The 19,765-nt window shown below is 40.9% G+C and overlaps 1 protein-coding gene across 5 annotated transcripts in view; it reads left to right on the forward strand.

Annotated features, from left to right (window-relative positions):
* The window catches only part of hivep3b (HIVEP zinc finger 3b), a 33,157-nt gene extending 14,411 nt beyond the window's left edge, over positions 1-18,746 (forward strand). For 2 of the 5 annotated variants that reach the window (XM_077721053.1, XM_077721055.1), the window contains 9 exons: positions 2,875-2,920; positions 5,313-7,644; positions 8,159-8,448; positions 8,524-10,422; positions 10,947-11,086; positions 14,391-14,566; positions 14,758-14,859; positions 15,701-16,362; positions 17,256-18,746. In XM_077721053.1, coding sequence (XP_077577179.1) covers positions 5,661-7,644; positions 8,159-8,448; positions 8,524-10,422; positions 10,947-11,086; positions 14,391-14,566; positions 14,758-14,859; positions 15,701-16,362; positions 17,256-17,840 — 5,838 coding nt within the window. In that variant the 5' untranslated portion in view covers positions 2,875-2,920; positions 5,313-5,660 and the 3' untranslated portion in view covers positions 17,841-18,746. The remainder of the gene's footprint in view (positions 1-2,874; positions 2,921-5,312; positions 7,645-8,158; positions 8,449-8,523; positions 10,423-10,946; positions 11,087-14,390; positions 14,567-14,757; positions 14,860-15,700; positions 16,363-17,255) is intronic. The other 3 variants (XM_077721056.1, XM_077721052.1, XM_077721057.1) reach the window with 2 other exon arrangements.
* Positions 18,747-19,765: the final 1,019 nt, after the last annotated feature.

A 19,765-nucleotide genomic window follows, 5' to 3' on the forward strand; every position in this document is an offset into this window, starting at 1 on the left:
TATATATATATATATATATATATATATATATATATATATATATATATATATATATATATATATATATATATATATATATATATATATATATATATATATATATATATATATATATATATATATATATATATATATATATATATATATATATATATATATATATATATATATATCTTACCAATGTTTCATTTCAATCATAAAAGACAGAGAGACTAATGATAATAATTGACACTGACAATAAAATAATTCCATTCAATTGAAATGTAAGTTTAGTATTTTAGCACAAAAAGGCAATAAAAGAGTCGAGTCACAAGCTCTGTTTGCTTCTCAGAGCTTTTTCTAGAGCAGCCCTGTAGCAAACTGGACGAAGATCAAGAACTAATCTTGTAACTGATTAATTGTTGGAGACCGAGATATCTGTTGTAAACACATAATCAAAACAATAACAACTAACGTGCTAAATATAGAATTTTATAATGGGGAAATCTTGCCTTCCCCCGTCTTAGAAATACTTCCAAAAACATTTATTGTAGTATTAGGGTCATGTATTAAAACAAATGAAGTGCAAAGCTTACAAATAGCTCCTTTAATGTTGCATATTCCCAAAAACAAAGTATGAAAATATTAAAGTGATATCTTGAGTTGTGAATTCCGAGTAGCACCATTTATGATTTTGATTGCTTTGTTGATGTAACCAAACACACACAAATGTGATTAGATTCACAGCTAAATATATATCAATTAATGTTTGTAATTCCCTCACATGTGCACTTTCAGTTATTTTATTTAATCAAACATGCTTTATGGAATGGTAGCTAGAGTGAGTGAGTAAAGTGACCCCTGCCAAGATTCCTACACGTTAATGAACTTGCAAAGTTCTGCCAGCTTCTGACATCACTGCTTAGTAGTGTTGTACTCGAGGAGATGTGGTGCTGGAAAGCGATGACACTGGGCACATTCCCGCTGATTCAACGGAATGCCTCGTCCTGGAAAGTATCAGGGGGGCCACAGAAAGACTGCAATAAACCCTCTTTCTGACATGACCCTTATCAAATGAGAATAGGGTACCATTGAGACAAAAATTAACATAGAGAATACATTCATTCATTCTGAACCGCTACTAAGGCTGCGGGGGGTGCTGGAGCTTATCCCAGACTTTGGGGAACACCTTGTATCAGTGGCTAGTCGATTGCAGGGCACTAGTAGACGGACAGCAATTCACCCTCACACTCATATTTAGGTGCAATTTAAAGTGTTCAATCAACCTACCATGCGTGTCTTTGGAATGTGGGAGGAAAGCGGAGTACCCGGAGAAAATGCTGTTATATAACCACTATCAGCTACCAATTTTAGGTATTTATATGAGCACAACAAATCATTTTTTTTATAAAACAACTTTCAGCCTATACCACAATTTCCACTGTTTACAAATGATGTAAATGCAATTCAATGTGGTATTCCCAGCTTACCATTATAGCTGTAAAATGCCATAAAGAAAACACGCATAAACAGAAAATTGTGAATTTTTGTTGTATTTTTTAGTTTTCGTTATTGTCTAAACATTCAAGTGCAAGCATTAATAATCTTTTAATTCATACACTGATGGATAATGAGTACATATTTGACTGTGTTTTTTATACACATACATACTCACACTCAAAATAAGTTGAAAACCTTGTCAGTACATTTGAACAAACCCAATCTATTTCCTCTGATTCGGATCTTGTTAAAAAAGCCGATCATGTGATTGGAGCTGGGACATCTTCTGATGAATCAAGCAGGCAAAAGAACTGTCACTGCGCAGCTCCTCCTTGTGACTCATCCCGTCATCCCACCAGGCAACCATGCGTTGTTAGCGTGTGTAGTGTGCCTCTGTGTTCCCGACCGCCTTCTTTCTGATAAGCCCTTTCTAGTATGTGCCGGCTCGTCGCCCTGTGAGCGTGTTTATTTTAGAGCGTGTGAGTCACACTTCCTGTACTCTGCTAGTGAGGCGACGCTCTATGGAACAGCAGGAGTTGAGCTGCGTTCATTCTCAATTCTCGCTTTCTCTGTCCGTGCCTCTCCCTCTCTCCCTTTCTCTTGTGTTAGAAAAGGTTGATAGGCCTCGCCTCGTTGCTGCGTAATGCGGGGGCTTTACTTGAATGGATGGCACTCTGGAATTCATTTACAGATGTTGTACCCCCAGCTATTCGGGATAGAAAACCCAGAAGTGACTTGTATTTACTGTAGTTTAGATGGCAATGGTTGTGATAGCAGTCAAGAGCATAAGAATTGGAATATTTACTATTTTATTTATCCTTAAACACCACAGGAATTGATTTAAAATTAAATAAGACATTGTGTTTGAACTATTGATTTTTGGAACCCCTCTCACTTTTTTAAGGATAAACAATAACCTCTATGGAAGCTCAATGGTCAAAATATGAACAGATGCACTCTGTACAAAGCATAACAAAACATACTTCGGCTTTGTAAAACACATCTTTTTTTTCTAATCTCTGCTTCGAGGAAATGTAATCTTTGTGCAAGTTAAAGAAAGACAAAGATTCATCTTATTGTGGCATTTGTTTCCCTTTTCACTTTCCTGCTGTGCCACACAATAAAATGTGTTTTGAAGTGATAATGCCATTTCAGAGGATTTTGTTGTTGTTGTTTGACTTTATTATGAAATGCTCTCAATTTCCTTTGGCGCCCTCCTCTCCTAACGTTTATACAGTACAGTGGAAACATTCATTTGGTGTTCCCCCCTGGTCCCCTCTCTCCATCATTCTGTTTTTACCTCACCCCCACCCTCTCTCTGCCTCTCTCGGCAACACACCCACTCAAGCAGTCATATCCGCTCTTACTCTCTTGCTCTCCATGCTTGTCTCACAGAGCCTGTGAAGCGTCTCCGAGGGGGAAGACCAGACTGCTCTGTCAGGTAATCTGTCTGTCTGTCTGTCTAACTCTGAGACCCCCCTCCTCACTCTCAGCCCCCCATCTATTTATCTCTGTGTCATTTAAATCCATCTTTATCTTGAATGCTCAGACTCACTTTGTTTGTTTTCTTTTTTTCTTTATCACTATCTGTCGGATAAGTTCAGTGAGTAATTTTCAAAATGCATTGGCTCGGTTCGAAATGGCGGAAATAATTTATCTCTGCTGAATCGTTATTTTTTTTGGTTGTGTGTATATTTGATTTGGCAAATTCTACTTAAGTTGAATACCATGAAACTTAGCCACAGGCTGTGATATTGACTTGGGGAGATCCCATCAAATTCCGATGGAGCATTTAATTTATTGTAGTTGACATTCCCACCTCACTATGATGTATTTCGCCCTTATTTATTTGCACTGTTGCACTGGAGCTTTACCCAAAACTGAAGACTATTTTTTTTGTGTTACTCTTCTTTCTCCTACTTAATATATTAGAGTATCCACTTGGCTGGCGATTTCCAACCACTAGTGTGTATAGCATGGGAAATTATAATTTATTTGATTATAATTGGTGTGAATACATTCTTTCTTTACAAATAATGTTGTAATGATTTTCCAGAGTTAAATATTTGCCTATTCCCAATAAAAGTTGGAAAGGGCAACCACTAGTTGACTTTATTGGCGTAGTCTGGAGACAGACATCAGTAGCAGCTTAGTTGAAAATTCTTCTGGTGTATGAAAGCACGGAGTCAGAACCACTCACAATCTTCTACATTTTTAAGAAAAGAATCTATTGGAAAAAAATGATACAAAAATAAATAGGGTTAACTCTTTTGTTGTTCAGTTTCTTCTGTTGTTGATTGCCTAACATTGACAAACTACAATGTACAAAATGAAAAGAAAACCAGCTAATAAACTTGTGAAAATATGAAAAACTATGCAAACCAAAAGGCAATAGTTTTAAGGTATAGAAGAGAATATTTTATTGTTACTGTACATGGTACAACAAAATTGTGGAGAAGATCTGGTTCAGTCGTGTAATAGTAATAATTACAGACCTATACACACTAAAACCTGTCTTATCTTAAAATATGACTGATTTATTGTTGTTTTTCAATGTTTTGACACTTGATAATGACACCAAAGTAGCATTTTATTGACCTATAGGAATATTATCAAAAGTATCAAGGTGATGATTGTTATTAAGTTGAGCTTTTTTCCTTATCAATGCATTTGGAAATCCTTCTCAAATGCCTTAATAATGCCCATCATGCCCTGCGCTAAGCATATCGAGACTGATCGAGGGCCCCGGTATGTTGTTTCCTCTACTGGTGTCCCCTCAGACATTTTGACTTAAGTGGCAATCCACAGCAAGTAAGAGTACTTAAGCTTAGGTCCGGCATCTGCTTCAGTCGTTTCTAGTTTTTTTTTTAAACCCAACCATGATTTTCTGGAGTTTCTGGCTAAATTGTAGGGCTGGTCTTTGACAGAAATCTTCAGAAGAGCATTGCATCTTATACCCAGTGTTGGATTTGTCAGGACAACAGTGCACAATACATGCGTAGTCTTCATTTGACATCTACTGGCTGTCACTCCAAAACAGAGTGGATGTCAAAGGTCATGCCAGCTTGTCCATTCAAGCAGAGGGCACACATTCCTCCCTCCTTCACTTCCTGCTGCCAGTGTGTGTTTGTAGTCAGAGAGGATGCTGGGAGATAAATTTAGACCTCCAGTTCCCTCTCCATCTGCCGATGCTCAGAGTAGGTTTGTTTCCATGGGAACCAGCACCAGGCTACCGTCAGTGAGAGAGAACTGAGAGAAAGAGAGGTGTGTGTGTGTGTGTGTGTGTGTGTGTGTGTGTGTGTGTGTGTGTGTGCCTGTGTATGGCGGTACGAGGGGTGACAACAGCTTTTTAAAAAGCACTTGGGAGACTTTATGTATCCTAAGGGTTCAACATCATTTATTGTTTGGCCCGTATTAGTATCCATCATTACCAGCTGTGTGATTACATGTAGGTATTGATATTGAAATGATTGCGCACTGAGCGAAGTGTTTTGTTTTATTGATACAAAGCTCTGAAAGTGTAAAGCCTGGACTTGACAAAAAGACGTGCACGAATGTGTTTGTGTTTGGTTGTGTGTGGATGAGTCTGTGTCCCCTGAATATCTGACATACAATACATCTCTCACTCTTGCTTTTTCAGAAGAACCAAATGTTAATCACAGGTAATGATAATTTGAGTACAGTTCACTGATCTAGTAAAGATTCAATAATGAATGATGCTTCCCAAACACACACACACACACACACACACACACACACACACACACATCATTTAGGGAGGCTTTTTTTTATCAATTTGGCAAACTCACACTTCTGTTTCTGTTTTTCTCTAGAACTGCTCCTTGGTTCACCCATCAAGAATATTGACCACAAGCAAAGGACATGCTAAGAAGATATTGAATGGGATGTTATGATGGCTGCAACTGGACAGAAGAAGAGTTGCTGTATGCCAAAGGATGATCTATGTTTACCTTTTTCACTGCTGCTCCAGGGCACATTCTAACAATGTCTCACTTGGTCCTCTTGAATAACTTCAGGCCTACATTGATAGAGGCACTTTGGTGTGATTTACAGTCACCGTCCACAGCCCCTTGTCTCTGACCTCCCTGCTGCCATGTGGTTAGCTTCCTGAGGCTCAAAGAGCCCTTGTGTATTTTTCTGTGAGGCTCCCTCCTCACTCTATGGAGGCTGAGCCCAGCCATTCGGTTGATGGGGACCGCTCTGAAACACAAGAGCAGCAGGATGTGACAACCGGATCCTCTTTTGGGTCTTGTCCACAACCCCAGCAGACTTCCAATCCTCGTCCAGTACACAGAGCTTTGTGTCGACTGCAAAACCGGCAACACAAACGTGAAGATCTTCTTCGGTTACAACAGCAAGCAGTAGCATGGCAGCATACAGAAACCCCAGGTCCTTCAGGAGGCAGCTTTTTCTCTGCGGGTTCCACATCAACCTCATCTCATCGCTCGTCAACATCCACCCAAGGTGAACATGGCCACAAGGTCTCATCTCAATCCAACCAAGAGACAAAAGAAGGGGTTAGCTCTCCCAGGAAAGGAGAGAAGAAACCCCCCAAACCAGGGAAGTATGTGTGCACTTACTGCGGTCGTCCATGTGCCAAGCCAAGTGTTCTTCAGAAACACATTCGCTCTCATACGGGAGAAAGACCTTATCCTTGTGCCCCGTGCGGATTTTCTTTCAAGACCAAGAGTAACCTGTACAAGCATCGAAAGTCCCATGCTCATCGTATTAAGGCAGGCCTCGCATCCAGTCGTGACGAGCCAAGTTTGAGTGGGCCAGACTACAGTGGCGTTGGAGAAGATGCCGAGGAGCATACCGACGGAGAAAGCACTGAGTCTGAAGATGAGACAGGTCAGCACAAAAAATCCTCTCAGGAGATTTTGGCTCGGCAGAAGAATGTTGGTAAGGAGTTGGGAGGAGGATCAAATGAAAGCCAGAGACCTGATGATACACAAGCTGTCAAACAAAGGCTTGCGATGAGGCTTAGTGAAAGAAAACGTGGCCCGATGGCCTTACCTGATGATCCTCCTTCTTCCCTTTCAACCTCATCTTCTTCTCTTGGTCCTGGCAGTAAAGGCAGCACAGAATCTGGTTACTATTCCGGATCAGGCAGCACTGACTTATCCCATGTTATTCCTTCCAGTGCAAGTGCCAAATCATACGCAGAAATCATTCTTGGGAAATATGGAAGGTTGGGGGGGCAGCAGCGCAGTCCTCATTCTCACTCTCCCCTTTCCCCACTGTCTGGAACAGAGGACAAGAGCATTCCTTTTGCTGTACCGAAAACCCAAGTAATAGAACATATTACCAAACTTATAACAATCAATGAAGCAGTGGTAGACACTAGTGAGATTGACAGTGTAAAGCCCAGGCGTTCTTCTCTGTCGAGGAAAAGTAGCCTTGAGTCACCCAAATTGACAACCTCCAAAGACCCCTATATATTTGATCCCAAAGGAGAGAACCCTGGTCCAAGCGGTTTAAGCGACCTTCAGAACCCAGAGACAAACCCACCTGTAAATCCAGTATTGTCAACAGTTCGGCTTCTCAGAAGCCGCTCCATGCCAACAACGACCAGCCAATTAGAGTCCTCAGCATCTGGAATCAGGTCCAACAGAGGCTACCGTCTCTGTCAGTCATTTGATGAGCAGCAGGCCATGGCAACAGAGATTAACATTGGTCATGCCCACCGTATGCTTAGGCGGCAACCAGCCATAGAGGTTCCCTTGGGTGCTGAACTAATGCCGGAAGAAATACCCCTCAACGCTTCTTCTGCAATCAGTGGGACTGACACAGCCAGATATCCAGAGCAACAAGCACCACACGGTACTTTGAAGGCATTTGAATGCAAAGTCTGTAGAACAAGCTTTCAGCATGTTGACAGCTACACAGCCCACAAAGGTGTGTGCAAAGCGCCGCAAACACTGGAACAGGAGAGTAGCGGTCCAAGTAAGACCGGCAGAGAGGAACGCCCTCCAATGATGATGCACTATAAGTTCAGAGCACTGGCTATGGCTGTAAGAAAGAGGAGGAAGGAGGAGAGTATAGAAGAAGATCTTTCAAGTCCTGGGACCGGAACCATGTCAGGGAGGTCTACGGGCGTCACTGCAGCCGGAGGTCCACCAGGACAAAGCCAGGCACTCTCAGGTTTGCTTGCATATTACTACTTTTAGGAGAGCCAAAATAAAAATAAAATGTAGTTGATCATTTTTGTCAACGTACTGTAAAATATAGTAATGACCTTCAAAACTCAAGCAAGTCCCAAGCTATTACTTGGATCAAGCAAGTCATCAGTCAAGTCATACAATATTTATCAGTGACATAATTTTTTTGTTATTTATTTATTTTTACTGATTTTAACGCAGAAAGAACTGTTATGTCTAAAATTAGAGATGACTTGACTGCAAATAAAATTATTTAGACATTGGACTTTTGTCTTATCCCCCCAGGGGTCACCACTATAGCAGTTTATATTTCTATCATTTACATGAATAATTCCAACTACAAATTTTATCTGACACTTTAACTGCTATCGTAATTGCTATTGAAATGTATTAGCCAGTATAGTAGCAACTGGGCGCATGTCTTTTGTCTCAAAAGTCTCTCATTGACCTAATTTAAAAATGTATTTTGTTTGTGTCTCTAATCATGGTACTTGTAGGTTGCACTGTACAGATGGAGACGGGACAACAGCAACAACGAGATAGAAAGGGTGTGTCTGTAATCCAGCATACTAGCTCCTTTGAAACGCAGGAGACCCTTTCCATGGAAAGTGAGAGAACTAATGTCAAAGAGGTTCACCAAGCACAACCGCCCGTTTCAAAACCATCACCTTCTACATCTCGCCTCATTCGCCAGTCCAACATCCAAGTGCCAGAGATTCTTGTTACTGTAGAGCCTGATACAGACATGACATCCCTGTCTCCACCAGTGACCTCATCTTCATCTAAGGTACAGTAACAGATTTTACTACGATCACAATATTGTAACTGTTTTGTAATATGATCTCCTATGTATCCATCCTAGGAAGCAGACAGGGTGGAGGAGTTTCAGTGGCCCCAACGTAGCCAGACTCTAGCCCAGCTCCCTGCAGAAAAACTGCCCCCAAAGAAGAAAAGACTCCGCTTAGCTCAGGCAGCGCAATCTTCTGGGGAGTCTAGCTTTGAATCTGTGTCACTACCCCGCAGCCCCAGTCAGGAGAGCAGCATGTCCCACACTTCAAGTCTTTCTGCTTCTTTCGAGGACGCAACAAAGTCAGAGCCCGTAGTCTGGGGTGGCAGTAGTCAAAGTACCCAAATGTTGACTGTGCCATCAACATGCCAACAACAGAACCAAAGCCACAAGGAGATGAGGCGTTCTGCTTCCGAGCAGGCCCCTCAGAAAACAGAACAGGTGTCTGACACCAGAAGTAAATCTTTTGATTTGGGTTCTTTGTCCTCTCAGCAATCAGCATCCACCTGGAAAGAACGGAGGAAGTGTCTCCTTGTAAAGCACGCGACATTAGGTGAACCTGAGCAAGAGGAGAGTCAATTAACCATAGCAGAGAGTCCAAAGCCAGGGCCTTCCCACTTGAGCCAATCTCTTTTCTATTCAAGCACCCGCTTAAACCTGGAAGACACAGAGAATGTTACGCAGTTGTTACAGTCACAGATCCCTCCTCCAACTATGATTCCTTCACAAGAAAGCATCCAACAGACGTTACCTCCAGCACCTTTATCCCAGTTACTCCCAGTCACCACGGCCTCTCAGTTCATGAACAGACCTTTTTCACATACGCAAACTGCTCTACCTCTACAGGTCGACCCAATACAGATGCGTATGACAGAACAAATGGGTATACCATTCCACCAACTTTCTGCCTTTGTTCCTGTTCAATTTCCTTACAGTGGGAGTCAGTCCCTATACTTGCCTACCACACCGTTACATTCCCTGCATATTTTAACTTCTCCTTCCACAGAGGGAAGCGCCTCATGCCTTTACCCAGGCCCCTTCATTTCCACTTGTGTGGCACAGTTCACACCATCGGTGTCTCTTGTGGTCCCAGTCCGCCTCCATACCCACATTCCTACCAATACACGTGCTATGTACACCACCTTGTCCCAAATCCTGACATCTGCGTGTCCACAGGATCCCATTTTGAAAAATACCATGACAATCATGGACAAAATGGAGCAGCGCAATTTACAAAGGTCTTATTTGAAGGTTCCCTCACCAGTCATCAAGATTCCCCATCCTGAGGATCTGCTTTCACCTTCTCTTGATGAATGTGGTCCACTTGGAGCAGGAGGGAGCAAACGTATGCTCTCACCTGCAGCCAGTCTTGAGCTCAGTACTGAAGCCCAACGTCACCAGAAAAGGGTCAAAGAGGAAGCAGACGGCGAACAACACAAGTCTGAAGTTGTGGTAGAGGATTTAGATCACAATGTACATAAGGAGGGAGACTGTAAAACAGATGGGGAACAACAGGAAAAGGTTGACAAGATAAAAGATTTGCTTGAGGTAACACACGTAAAACAGGAGGGGGATCCGAATCAAAGACACCGAGAGTTGAACAAGGAGAAAAAAGAGGGCGAAGAGTCAATTGTGAGAAATCAAAAGGAGATGGAAACTCCAGAAAAGGGAACTGAGAGATCAATCACCCGCTCATACCCAAGCCTTCACACGTCAACTTCTGTCAACTGGTGCTACCTTAACTATGTCAAACCCAACCCAACTGCAGAGAGGGACTCCCGTAATTCAGTTTATTCTACCTGGAGCGTTAGCGGACACAACCCAAACTTGCCAGGTCTCAGTACTAAGGTGGCCTTGTCTCTGCTGTGCTCCAAACAGAAGTGTTGCTCAGAGACATACACCATTTCTACGGCTCAAATGATGGCCAAAATTGAAAATACCCCTGCAAGTAGCAGAACCCCACGCATATCAGAGGTAAAAAAATAAATAAAAAAAACATGTTATGCAATGTTAATATCGTTTTCAACTTGCTGTATCTATACTTTATCCTATCTCTGTCTGCAGATAACCATGTTAATAGAATATTTCTCCCAATGAGGTCACACTGTGACATACTTTCCGTGTGATAATGGCTTACAATGACATTCAGATACTCAGCAGTTTCTCCTTAGCTGTTTACAAAAATAGAACCACAGGTTTACACAAAACGTATCAAAACAAAACAAACAAGTTTTCTTTGCTGTGTTGTTTTTCATTGCCCATCCTCAATACAAAGCAAGGACGGTGTTTTGAAAGGCAATTGTTACAGCTGATGTAACTTTTCTTTGGCAAAAACATGTTTAAAAATAGTTTTTATTTTTCTCATTCATCTACAATTTTGAGGAAATTCAATGGGCTTGCAAGCTCCATGTCATACAGATACAATACGGGCTAACACAATCAATTTGCTGACATAAAAATGCTTATTCATGTATTTTCCAACTGTGTCTTGAGTGTAGGTACATCCCATCAGAGCCTATTCCACTGATGTAAAAGATCACCAGCATAAAAAAGAAGAGAATAATGAGAAGAACGACGAGGAGGGACCTTCCACCTCAAAACAGTGCGAAGCATCTCATGTTCGCATCTTTGAAGGCGGGTAAGACTATTATCTTTTCATTCAGTCATTGTAGTGCTGCATTTAGTGTCACTAGAAAAGTAGATAAAACTCTGCTGCCAAAATAGTGCATAGTGACGGATAGGGAGTAGTGGGAAAGGATGCAACTGTTGTTGCAGCTAGGTTTTCCCCTGCTTTCTGTTTGCACAAACCTGTGAGATTTTGGAGGGTTTATCATGGAGAGATACCAGCATGTTGGTGCTTGTGCATTGACTTTGACAATCTCATGGATACCTGAATTCACCAGTTATTTAATACAATTGTCATTCTAGGGTTAAGTGTACGTGAGTTGTGTTTGTGTGTGTGTGGGGGGGGGGCATCCATGTGTTCCTTCACACCTCAAATGTTTGCTCAGCTTACTGTACTGTGTTCACATTCTGTCTATCTACTTACCATAAATGCCCTAGTGATCTTTTTTTTCCATTTGAGGCCCAGCTTTTTTTCCCATGATTTGCAAAGCTTAAAGGTTTGCCCAGAAGGTGCAGATCTATTTATGAAAAAAAGTCACTCTAGAAATAGAAAAGATGTAAAAGGAGGAGGAAGAATAAGTGGAAAGGGTCAACTCGTGAACATAGAAAAACTTTTCCCAATGTTTTCCCCCCCACACTGAAGTCTTTATCGGCATCAGCGGAAAATAGAATGCTCTATTAACTGCAAGTTGTAGAGGCGTTCTTGACTCAGTCACTTGTAGTTATTAACCTTAAGGGTAAGGCCATTATTCTAAAGACATTGGCTTACTAACATTAGTTCAAAACATTTTGTTTAAAAATTAAAAGAAAATATGTACGTTGTATAGATTAACTAATTGTTTTTGTTTTACTTAATCTAACCGGATAATGTATGCAATGCTGCATTTTGTCTGTTTATCATCGCGCTAAAGGTAAAATATTAAATCGTGTGCACAAGTTTTGATTACATTGTGTTTTTTAGGCTTATTATTTCTAGACTGTCCATAGAGATGTCTCAAAAACTAATTTACTTTGTTCTTGTTCTTTTTCTGTTTTTCTTGGAGGGATCCAAATGAAATTTGGTAGGTACTATAAACTAGGGAAGTAAAGACATTGATTCTCAGAGAAAGATTTAATTTTGGAGGGTTATTTCATGGCTGATTGGTGCTATTGATTGTCAATGTCTAACTGTAAACAAGTCAAATTGTTTTCATTTTTCATTGTTGTCTTTTTTTAAGTCTGATTTGTCAATTGGATTCCTTATTTCGACTGTTCTTTAGAACAAATAGGATTAGACATAAGGGTTCAGGTGATTCCTTTTTTATGGGTATTCTGGGCTTTTTTGGGTATGAGGCTCTCATCACAAAGCTAGCATTGGTGTCGACTACCTTCTTCCTTGTTTTTCTGGAGCTGTAGGTGGATATTTTTAGACCTGGTTAGAAAATAAATGCCAGTGAACAGTAACCGTCCCTGAATAAAATTAACACTCGCACACCCACCCACCCCACACACACACAATGGCACTGTTGAGACCATCCTGCTGTAAAATATATATAACTTTGACAACCTGGCTTCACAGAAATGTGCTTCTTGCTCATTAATCAAATACATTTAGCACACGTTGTTTATTTAAGAAATCAGAATGGATTTGCAGTGTCAGGGCAGTTTGAATAAAGGACAATTCATTCAGAGGACCACAAACTTTTGATGAACATCTTCATGGTGTATACAAATGTTATTATAGAGCAGACCCAAATGAGTTGATTATGATAAATGATTAGTGTCTATTTTAGCTTTAGGGTCCATAACTAGGTTTCCCCTTGCTTTCTTTAGTGGTCAGAAGGACCACCCGGGCAGACGAAGTGCTAATAATGCGTATTTGTTTGCGTCTCTCTGCGAGTGTAGCAGGGGGAGAAGCATGAGACTGCAAGGGATTTGGTGGGCATCCTTAACCCACAACTATGAAGATGTGCTTTTTTTCTCAAGAAATCCAATGTGTCTGTCTGTGTGTGCATGTCGTATGACTGGATATCTGAGTAATTGTCTCATGTGCTTTCATTCACCCATTGGAGCCAAGAGCACAGTTTTTGCAGACTCTCATTAACATACATGTAGTGTGTTTTCTGAGGGCAACAAGCATTGATGTGATCAGATCCAGCATCTGTTTCTGCAGCTCTCCCATTAACTATACTCTTATCTATTTTTTTTTTTGTTAAATTTCAACCCGAGGTCTTGCTAATTGCTTTTTAATTGTTTGTGTTTTCACTTTTGATGTTTTTTTTTTTGGATTGTGTGTGTTTGTGGAAGAGACACCACCTGAGAACAATTTTAGGTATACCTGCACAATCCAATGAGATCGCAAAGGGGGTTATCATGGTATATCCTACTAAACTATTCATATATTACTTTAAAATTTTATTAAGAATAATTTCTTACCTTATAAAATAAATGACCATATCTATTATTGATGAGTGCTTAGCACATTGGCCTCACAGTGGAAGACCTGGGTTCAAATCCAGTTAGGTCCACCTGTGTAGAGTTTGCATGTTCTCCCCTGGCCTCCGTGGGTTTTCTCCGGGTACTCCAGTTTCCTCCCACATTCCAAAGACATGCAGAGTAGGCTGATTAGACACTCTAAATTACCCTTGGGTATGAGTGTGAGTGTGAATAGTTGTTTGTCTCCTTGTGCTCTGCGATTGGCTGGCCACCAATTCAGGGTGTTTCCCCGCCTCTGGCCGGAAGTGAGCTGGGATAGGCTCCAGCACGCCCCGCAACCCTAGTGAGGATAAAGCGGTTAAGAAAATGAGTTGAGATCTATAATCAAAGGTATTTTTGATACCGCAGTAGTAATTATTAGCAGTAGTACTATTTACAGTTGTATTATTGTCATTATTCCTAGGGTTATTTGGCTGATATTTAGATACTACTGCATTTGTAATGACCGTCAACTGTGCAGGTGTACCTAATATTGTGTCTGATGAGGTGTTATTGATATTTTGTCTCTATTTGTGCTTATTGAGTCCCTGCAGTGACGAACCCAATCGATGCTCTCTTTCTGCTTGGTGTAAACAAATTAGACATACATATTTGCTAATAGCTCCAAATGTGATTATTGTTTTGAATTATTATTGCTTAAAGTCTTTCCTAAATAGAAATATATATATTGCCTTGTGGAAATTGTGACATATTTGTCACCCGGTGGTCCTCTGACCTACCACCAGGCAGCGAGATGAGCAATTTATCTAGAGATCAAAGTGACATTAGTTTGTGATTTTATAACTTTATGTTGCTTCTTTTTTATGTATCAATAACGCATGCCCATCCCGTCTGTCTGTCAGGTATAAGTCTAACGAAGAGTATATTTACGTTCGAGGGCGTGGCAGAGGAAAATACATATGTGGGGAGTGCGGCATCCGCTGTAAGAAGCCCAGCATGCTGAAGAAGCACATCCGAACACACACTGACGTCCGTCCGTACATTTGCAAACACTGCAACTTTGCCTTCAAAACCAAAGGTTAGGGGATGGTCAACGAGATACTTCAGTTGTGTTCTGTTTCTCCACTATTCTGTCTGTTAAATGAAATCCATCAACTTCAAGCGTGTGCTACATGTGATGTCTGTTGTTTAAAAAAAAAAGTGTCCAAGTTTTCTTTGCCCAATGGAAATAGGCGGAAGTTTTAATGTGCTTTTCATGTTGCTTCGCAGGGAACCTTACCAAACACATGAAGTCAAAAGCTCACGGGAAAAAGTGCCAGGCAATGGGAGTGTCTGAACCCTCTGCAGATGAGCCAGAGAGCGAAGAAACAGGTATGGTATGAGAGGGATGTGAAGGGATGCGGAGAGCTCTTCTCTACCGACAGGTTATGCAACCGCAATGTACAATTCCCCAACCTTTCGCCCTTGCATAAGGAAAAAGCACAAGATAAATAATGAAGAATGAAGAGCATTCAACAGTGCTCTTGTTTTTGCACAACAGCTAAAGTATCGTTATTTTCCTCCTGCTAGGTTTTCTTTGTGTACAGTCTGCACGCTTCACATACAAGGACACACATTTAAATCCTAAGTTCAGTCCTGACATAGTTTGCAAATACAAGTGTGATGCTTTTCAACCATAGTCTATTTATAGAATGGTCTCGATGTGTTGTGGGTTATCAGCAGACTAAACATGTTACTTTTGTCTGCCTACTGCAGGTTCTTTCCTACAAATTGTTACACAATTTGTATACAATACAATTTGTTACACCTTCACTATGATGCAGCTGTTAAATTGTGATCAGACTTATTTGATAGAAAAGTTAACCAAGCAAAGGTTATATACGAATATTGCACCTATATATTGATTTATATTGTAATTAAAAGTAAAAATTAATAGTATGTTGGTTAGCATGTCAGTTCTGGTTGTTCTACCAGTTTCTAAAGAGTCTTACTAGAAAGTTAAAAAAAAACCATACTATAGTACTGAACATGTACCTTAATTTGGATGCTAAATGTTCACATGACTTTCCATTATCATTTAATGCCTGGTGGGGGTAATACATAAGCCTATGGCAGAAATTGTATTATACTCACTTTATGTTTAGCAAAGGTAATAAAATTGGATGGATGAGAATTTGATAAATGTAACTAAAAGTAGGATTATATTTTTCAGCAGGTAGTGATGAACATGCGTGCTGCTCCGAGGAACAAGACGAGCACCAGTTTTCCAACGTGGAAGATTCGGACGACGACGACGATGATGACGACAATGATGATGAGGATGATGATGATGAGGAGTCTCACGACGACCCTCCTTCCTCCTGTTCGTCAGACACCCTCGTAATACCAGCGGGTCGTTCCAAATGCAGCGGGCGTTCTCAACAGTGTACTCCAGAACCCGAGCCCGCGGCCCTCAGTCCCGCTCTGGATGTCTCCCAAAGAGGGGCTTGGCACAGTAGACGGGCCACCTCGCCGGGAAGCAGGAGAGCTCTGTTCTCCCGACGGAGCTGGAAGGCATCACCGAGAGCCTTCTCCCCCAGCAGTGAGAGTTGTTCTCCCAGCCACAGCCTCTCCCCCCGCCTAGAGCTATCCCCACCCGTGCACGGACTGTCCCCAAGAACAGATCTCCCCTCACTCCCCTCACGGCAAGTGTCACCCTCCCCTGAAAGAGGAGCATCTCCCATCAGACCCGCCTCACCCCGTCACCCCATGTTGCCAGGCTGCTACGGGTTACCACATGCTAGTACTCCACCCAGGCGGCTTGGAGTTCAGCAGAGGACCCTTGGATGTCTTCCTTGGGAACACCATGGCACAAGGGGTAGTCAAATTAAACTGGTAAGTCCTCTTAATTTCTCTTGACTTTTGCCCTTTTTAAGGTTGTTGCTGGTGAGCCTATTTTAGGTGCAGTTTGGATTGCTCACATTCCAAAAATATGCATGAGAGATATGTGGAAGAGTCCAAATGGGTTGCGTAAAATAAACCAAATTTTCTACTATACTAATAATTTTCATGACTCCTAAATATACTTCAGGGATTTACGTGGACGATTTATTCATTCTGTTTAGAAGAGGTAAAGGTTGATTTCTTAGATTAACTCCAGCCATTTTTTTAACTGTCTATTTGAATCCTGTGTATTTTGCATAAATTCTTTATCATAGATAATAGTTTTTGGCACAATTAAATGAAATTGAACCATTTTATTCCAATCACCTACATCTGGCATGTCACAATAGTTAGGAATTTGTTTTGCCCTGTGTGTGTGTGTGTGTGTGTGTGTTATGTAATAAATTCATTTTAACAGCACCTATGGCTGTTATAATGGTTGAATTCCACATTGATAATGCCTTTTAATTTGTTATGCAACCAAGGGTGTAACCCAGTTCACTTGTAGATAAGATCAATGTGACTCCTTAAAAACAAATGAACCATAGAGTGCACCTCTAATAACTGATTCATAGTTCATTTTTGTGCATGTGACTAGTTGAATGAAAGTGCATTTTCATCAGAAACCGAACTTGTCAATCAAGTTACCACCATAGAAAGGATGCTATGACATCATATTTCATATTTCTCACTCCATTCTTTCATCACCACCACTATGGATTTTCTTATTGTGCTAAACAAGCCATATATTTCACAGTTATTGTGTACTGCATTTAGGTCAAGCTGTTCAAACAATCTTTTGAAAGAGTTTAACACGAATGCTTGTTTCTGTTCTCCATCTTCAGGACAAAAGTGGCACCGCAAGGGATGGTCGCTCATTGTCAGAAAGCGACTTCCCACCTGTTCTTCGCCTTTCCACATGTGAGAGTTACCCCGCCCACAGAGCTGCAGACAACATCTTCAGCCATCTTCCCATGCACTCCCAACAAGCCAGCATCCCTTATCTAATGATTCCCATTGGTGGGATTCAAATGGTACGGGCCAGGCCAAGGTCCAATTCTTCCACCCCTTTGCCCCTGATGTCTCCTCCAATAGAGGGGCCGTCACCTGCTGGGTTTGACTCATTCTGGGGCGGGACCCCAGGACCTCATGGCAGTAGGACTCTTGGAAGTGAGTGGTTGACGGACTCCCAGGCAGCTGGAAGCAGCCAATCGGGACTACACAGTGTCGGGGCACAAGTTATGTGTTCCAAACTGGAGTTGGAGACCACGGACTCAAAGCAATATGGCAGCTCACGAAGCTCCGCCCACACTTGCAGGCGTCGCGTTGAAGATGTTCGCTCGGAGAATATTTCTGAGTCCATTGAACAGCCTCCAGAGCAGAAGGGCACAGCAATGGCGGATGCAGCCAGAGAAGAGCAGATCAGCTAATTAGATGCATCTCCAACTTGCTTTATGAGTCGCTACATTCGTCTTGTTTTCCGATTCCTTTCTTTTTTTAAATTGACTTTTCAATACTATTGTTAACTTAAATGTTTGTTCTTTGGCAATATTCAGGTTTGTCATAAAAAAATGCACTTTTTTTCTTTGTGAAAATAATGTTTCTGTAAATGTATATAGAAGAATTATATATGATTATGCCCTTTCTTATATCTCCATGGATACCGGTAATATGACATTTGTTTGAAAATGTGTCAGAATAATACAAACGTGTGTAAATGACCAAAATCTTAAATCAAAAAAAAATGTTTTGTTTTTTTTTGTTCTGTTTTCCCAGTATTACTCCAATTATAGTTACTTGTGCCTTTTTTGTCCAGGTTTGTGTTTTGAGGTGTATAGTACAGTTAGAAAATAAGAAGGCTGTGAAATTTTATATTGGACTATTGTGTCATTAAGGAAGATTCATATTTGGTGTTCTGTTTTGTTCTCAATACTGTTGCTTTAATTCCAGGGTATCCAAGAGTCACAATGATGATGATGATGTATTGAAGGAGCAGCAGAAACCAGTCAAAGGAAATGCACTGAAGTTCTATTTTTTATTGTAAACAATTTTGGATTAGGTATATCTTGACAGGGAAGAGTGCTCCTTATTTATTGCTATTTGAAGACAGTGATTGTTGTTCCAAAGTTGTTGTTTTATTTTTTACTCTTTGTTAAACGGAAAAAATATGTTTCTTTTTCTTACTTTTTTTCATAATGTTCATGCAATTTAAAGTGGGGATAAAAATGAGGGATAAAGTTTGACTGGTGCCGGCAGATTAAGTGCCCCCTGCAAATTCCCCTCATAATGACAACATTTGCAGTCATTGAAAAAAAATTAAAAAATATTGCACCAAACATCCTCTAGGTTTTACCTATTTGTACAACTAACATTTTTAAAAGTATTACATTCCAACAGACAAAAGAAAATGCTTTGTGATCTGGGGTCAAGCACAGAGAGCAAAGTCTTGGGTATGTAGACTTTTTTCCCCATTACAGTATACCTGTATATGTCTATGATATCAAGATAACCCCACCATGTTTTTCCTCTTTTGAAGAGCTATGTTGGGGGAGGCATCCATGCTGTTGCATGTTATCAGGAGCTGGAGGCTGGCCTAATGTGATTGGATGCCTGGAGAGAGCAGCACATCTGCACTCGTGAGGAAACTGAACTTTAACCCGTGAACACCAATGTTTTTGTCAAATCTGTGCAGTCATGATGCGTGGCCATGTCACACATTCTTCACATTCATGAAGGGCAACATGTTCTGCACTTATGAATGGGAATCTGTGTTGTTGCAATAACGTTGACCTAGAAACTTGCTATAACTACACTTAGCCAACTACAAATGTGTCCCCCTTTTTTTCAATCAATCTTTAAATCAATTTAATAGTTTTTTCTAGGAACACTACAAACAACACACATAAAAAGAAAACTTTGACTCTCAATTCAGCGGCAGTACAGCCGTTGTTATCATAAGGATCCCAGCAAAGAATGTAGTGTTTAGTACCATTGCTCTAGGGCAGGCAGGGGTGGGAAAACTATTCTATTTTCATTCCAACCCATTGAGAGGGCACCTTTTCACCAATCGGGTGTCCTACAAGTGGAATCAGTGAATCTACAGTCAGGTGCTTCTTGTTTTCTGCAGAAATTTCATTGGTTAAACTGTCTGTGCTATATCGGTTGCAACAAAAACATGCACCCAAAGTGGCCCCCGAGGACCGGTTTGCCCATCCATGCTGAGTCTAGGGGTTGAAAGGGAGGTACATAATGGCCTGTCACCCCACGTTTTCCTGTGATCTGCCTGGACAAGTTGAAAACTCACAAATCATTCTCCTACAATCTCATGATTGAGTAAGATGGGTGCTAACTGCTA

The sequence above is a fragment of the Stigmatopora nigra genome, chromosome 7, assembly GCF_051989575.1.
Source record: "Stigmatopora nigra isolate UIUO_SnigA chromosome 7, RoL_Snig_1.1, whole genome shotgun sequence".
Lineage (NCBI taxonomy): Eukaryota > Metazoa > Chordata > Actinopteri > Syngnathiformes > Syngnathidae > Stigmatopora > Stigmatopora nigra.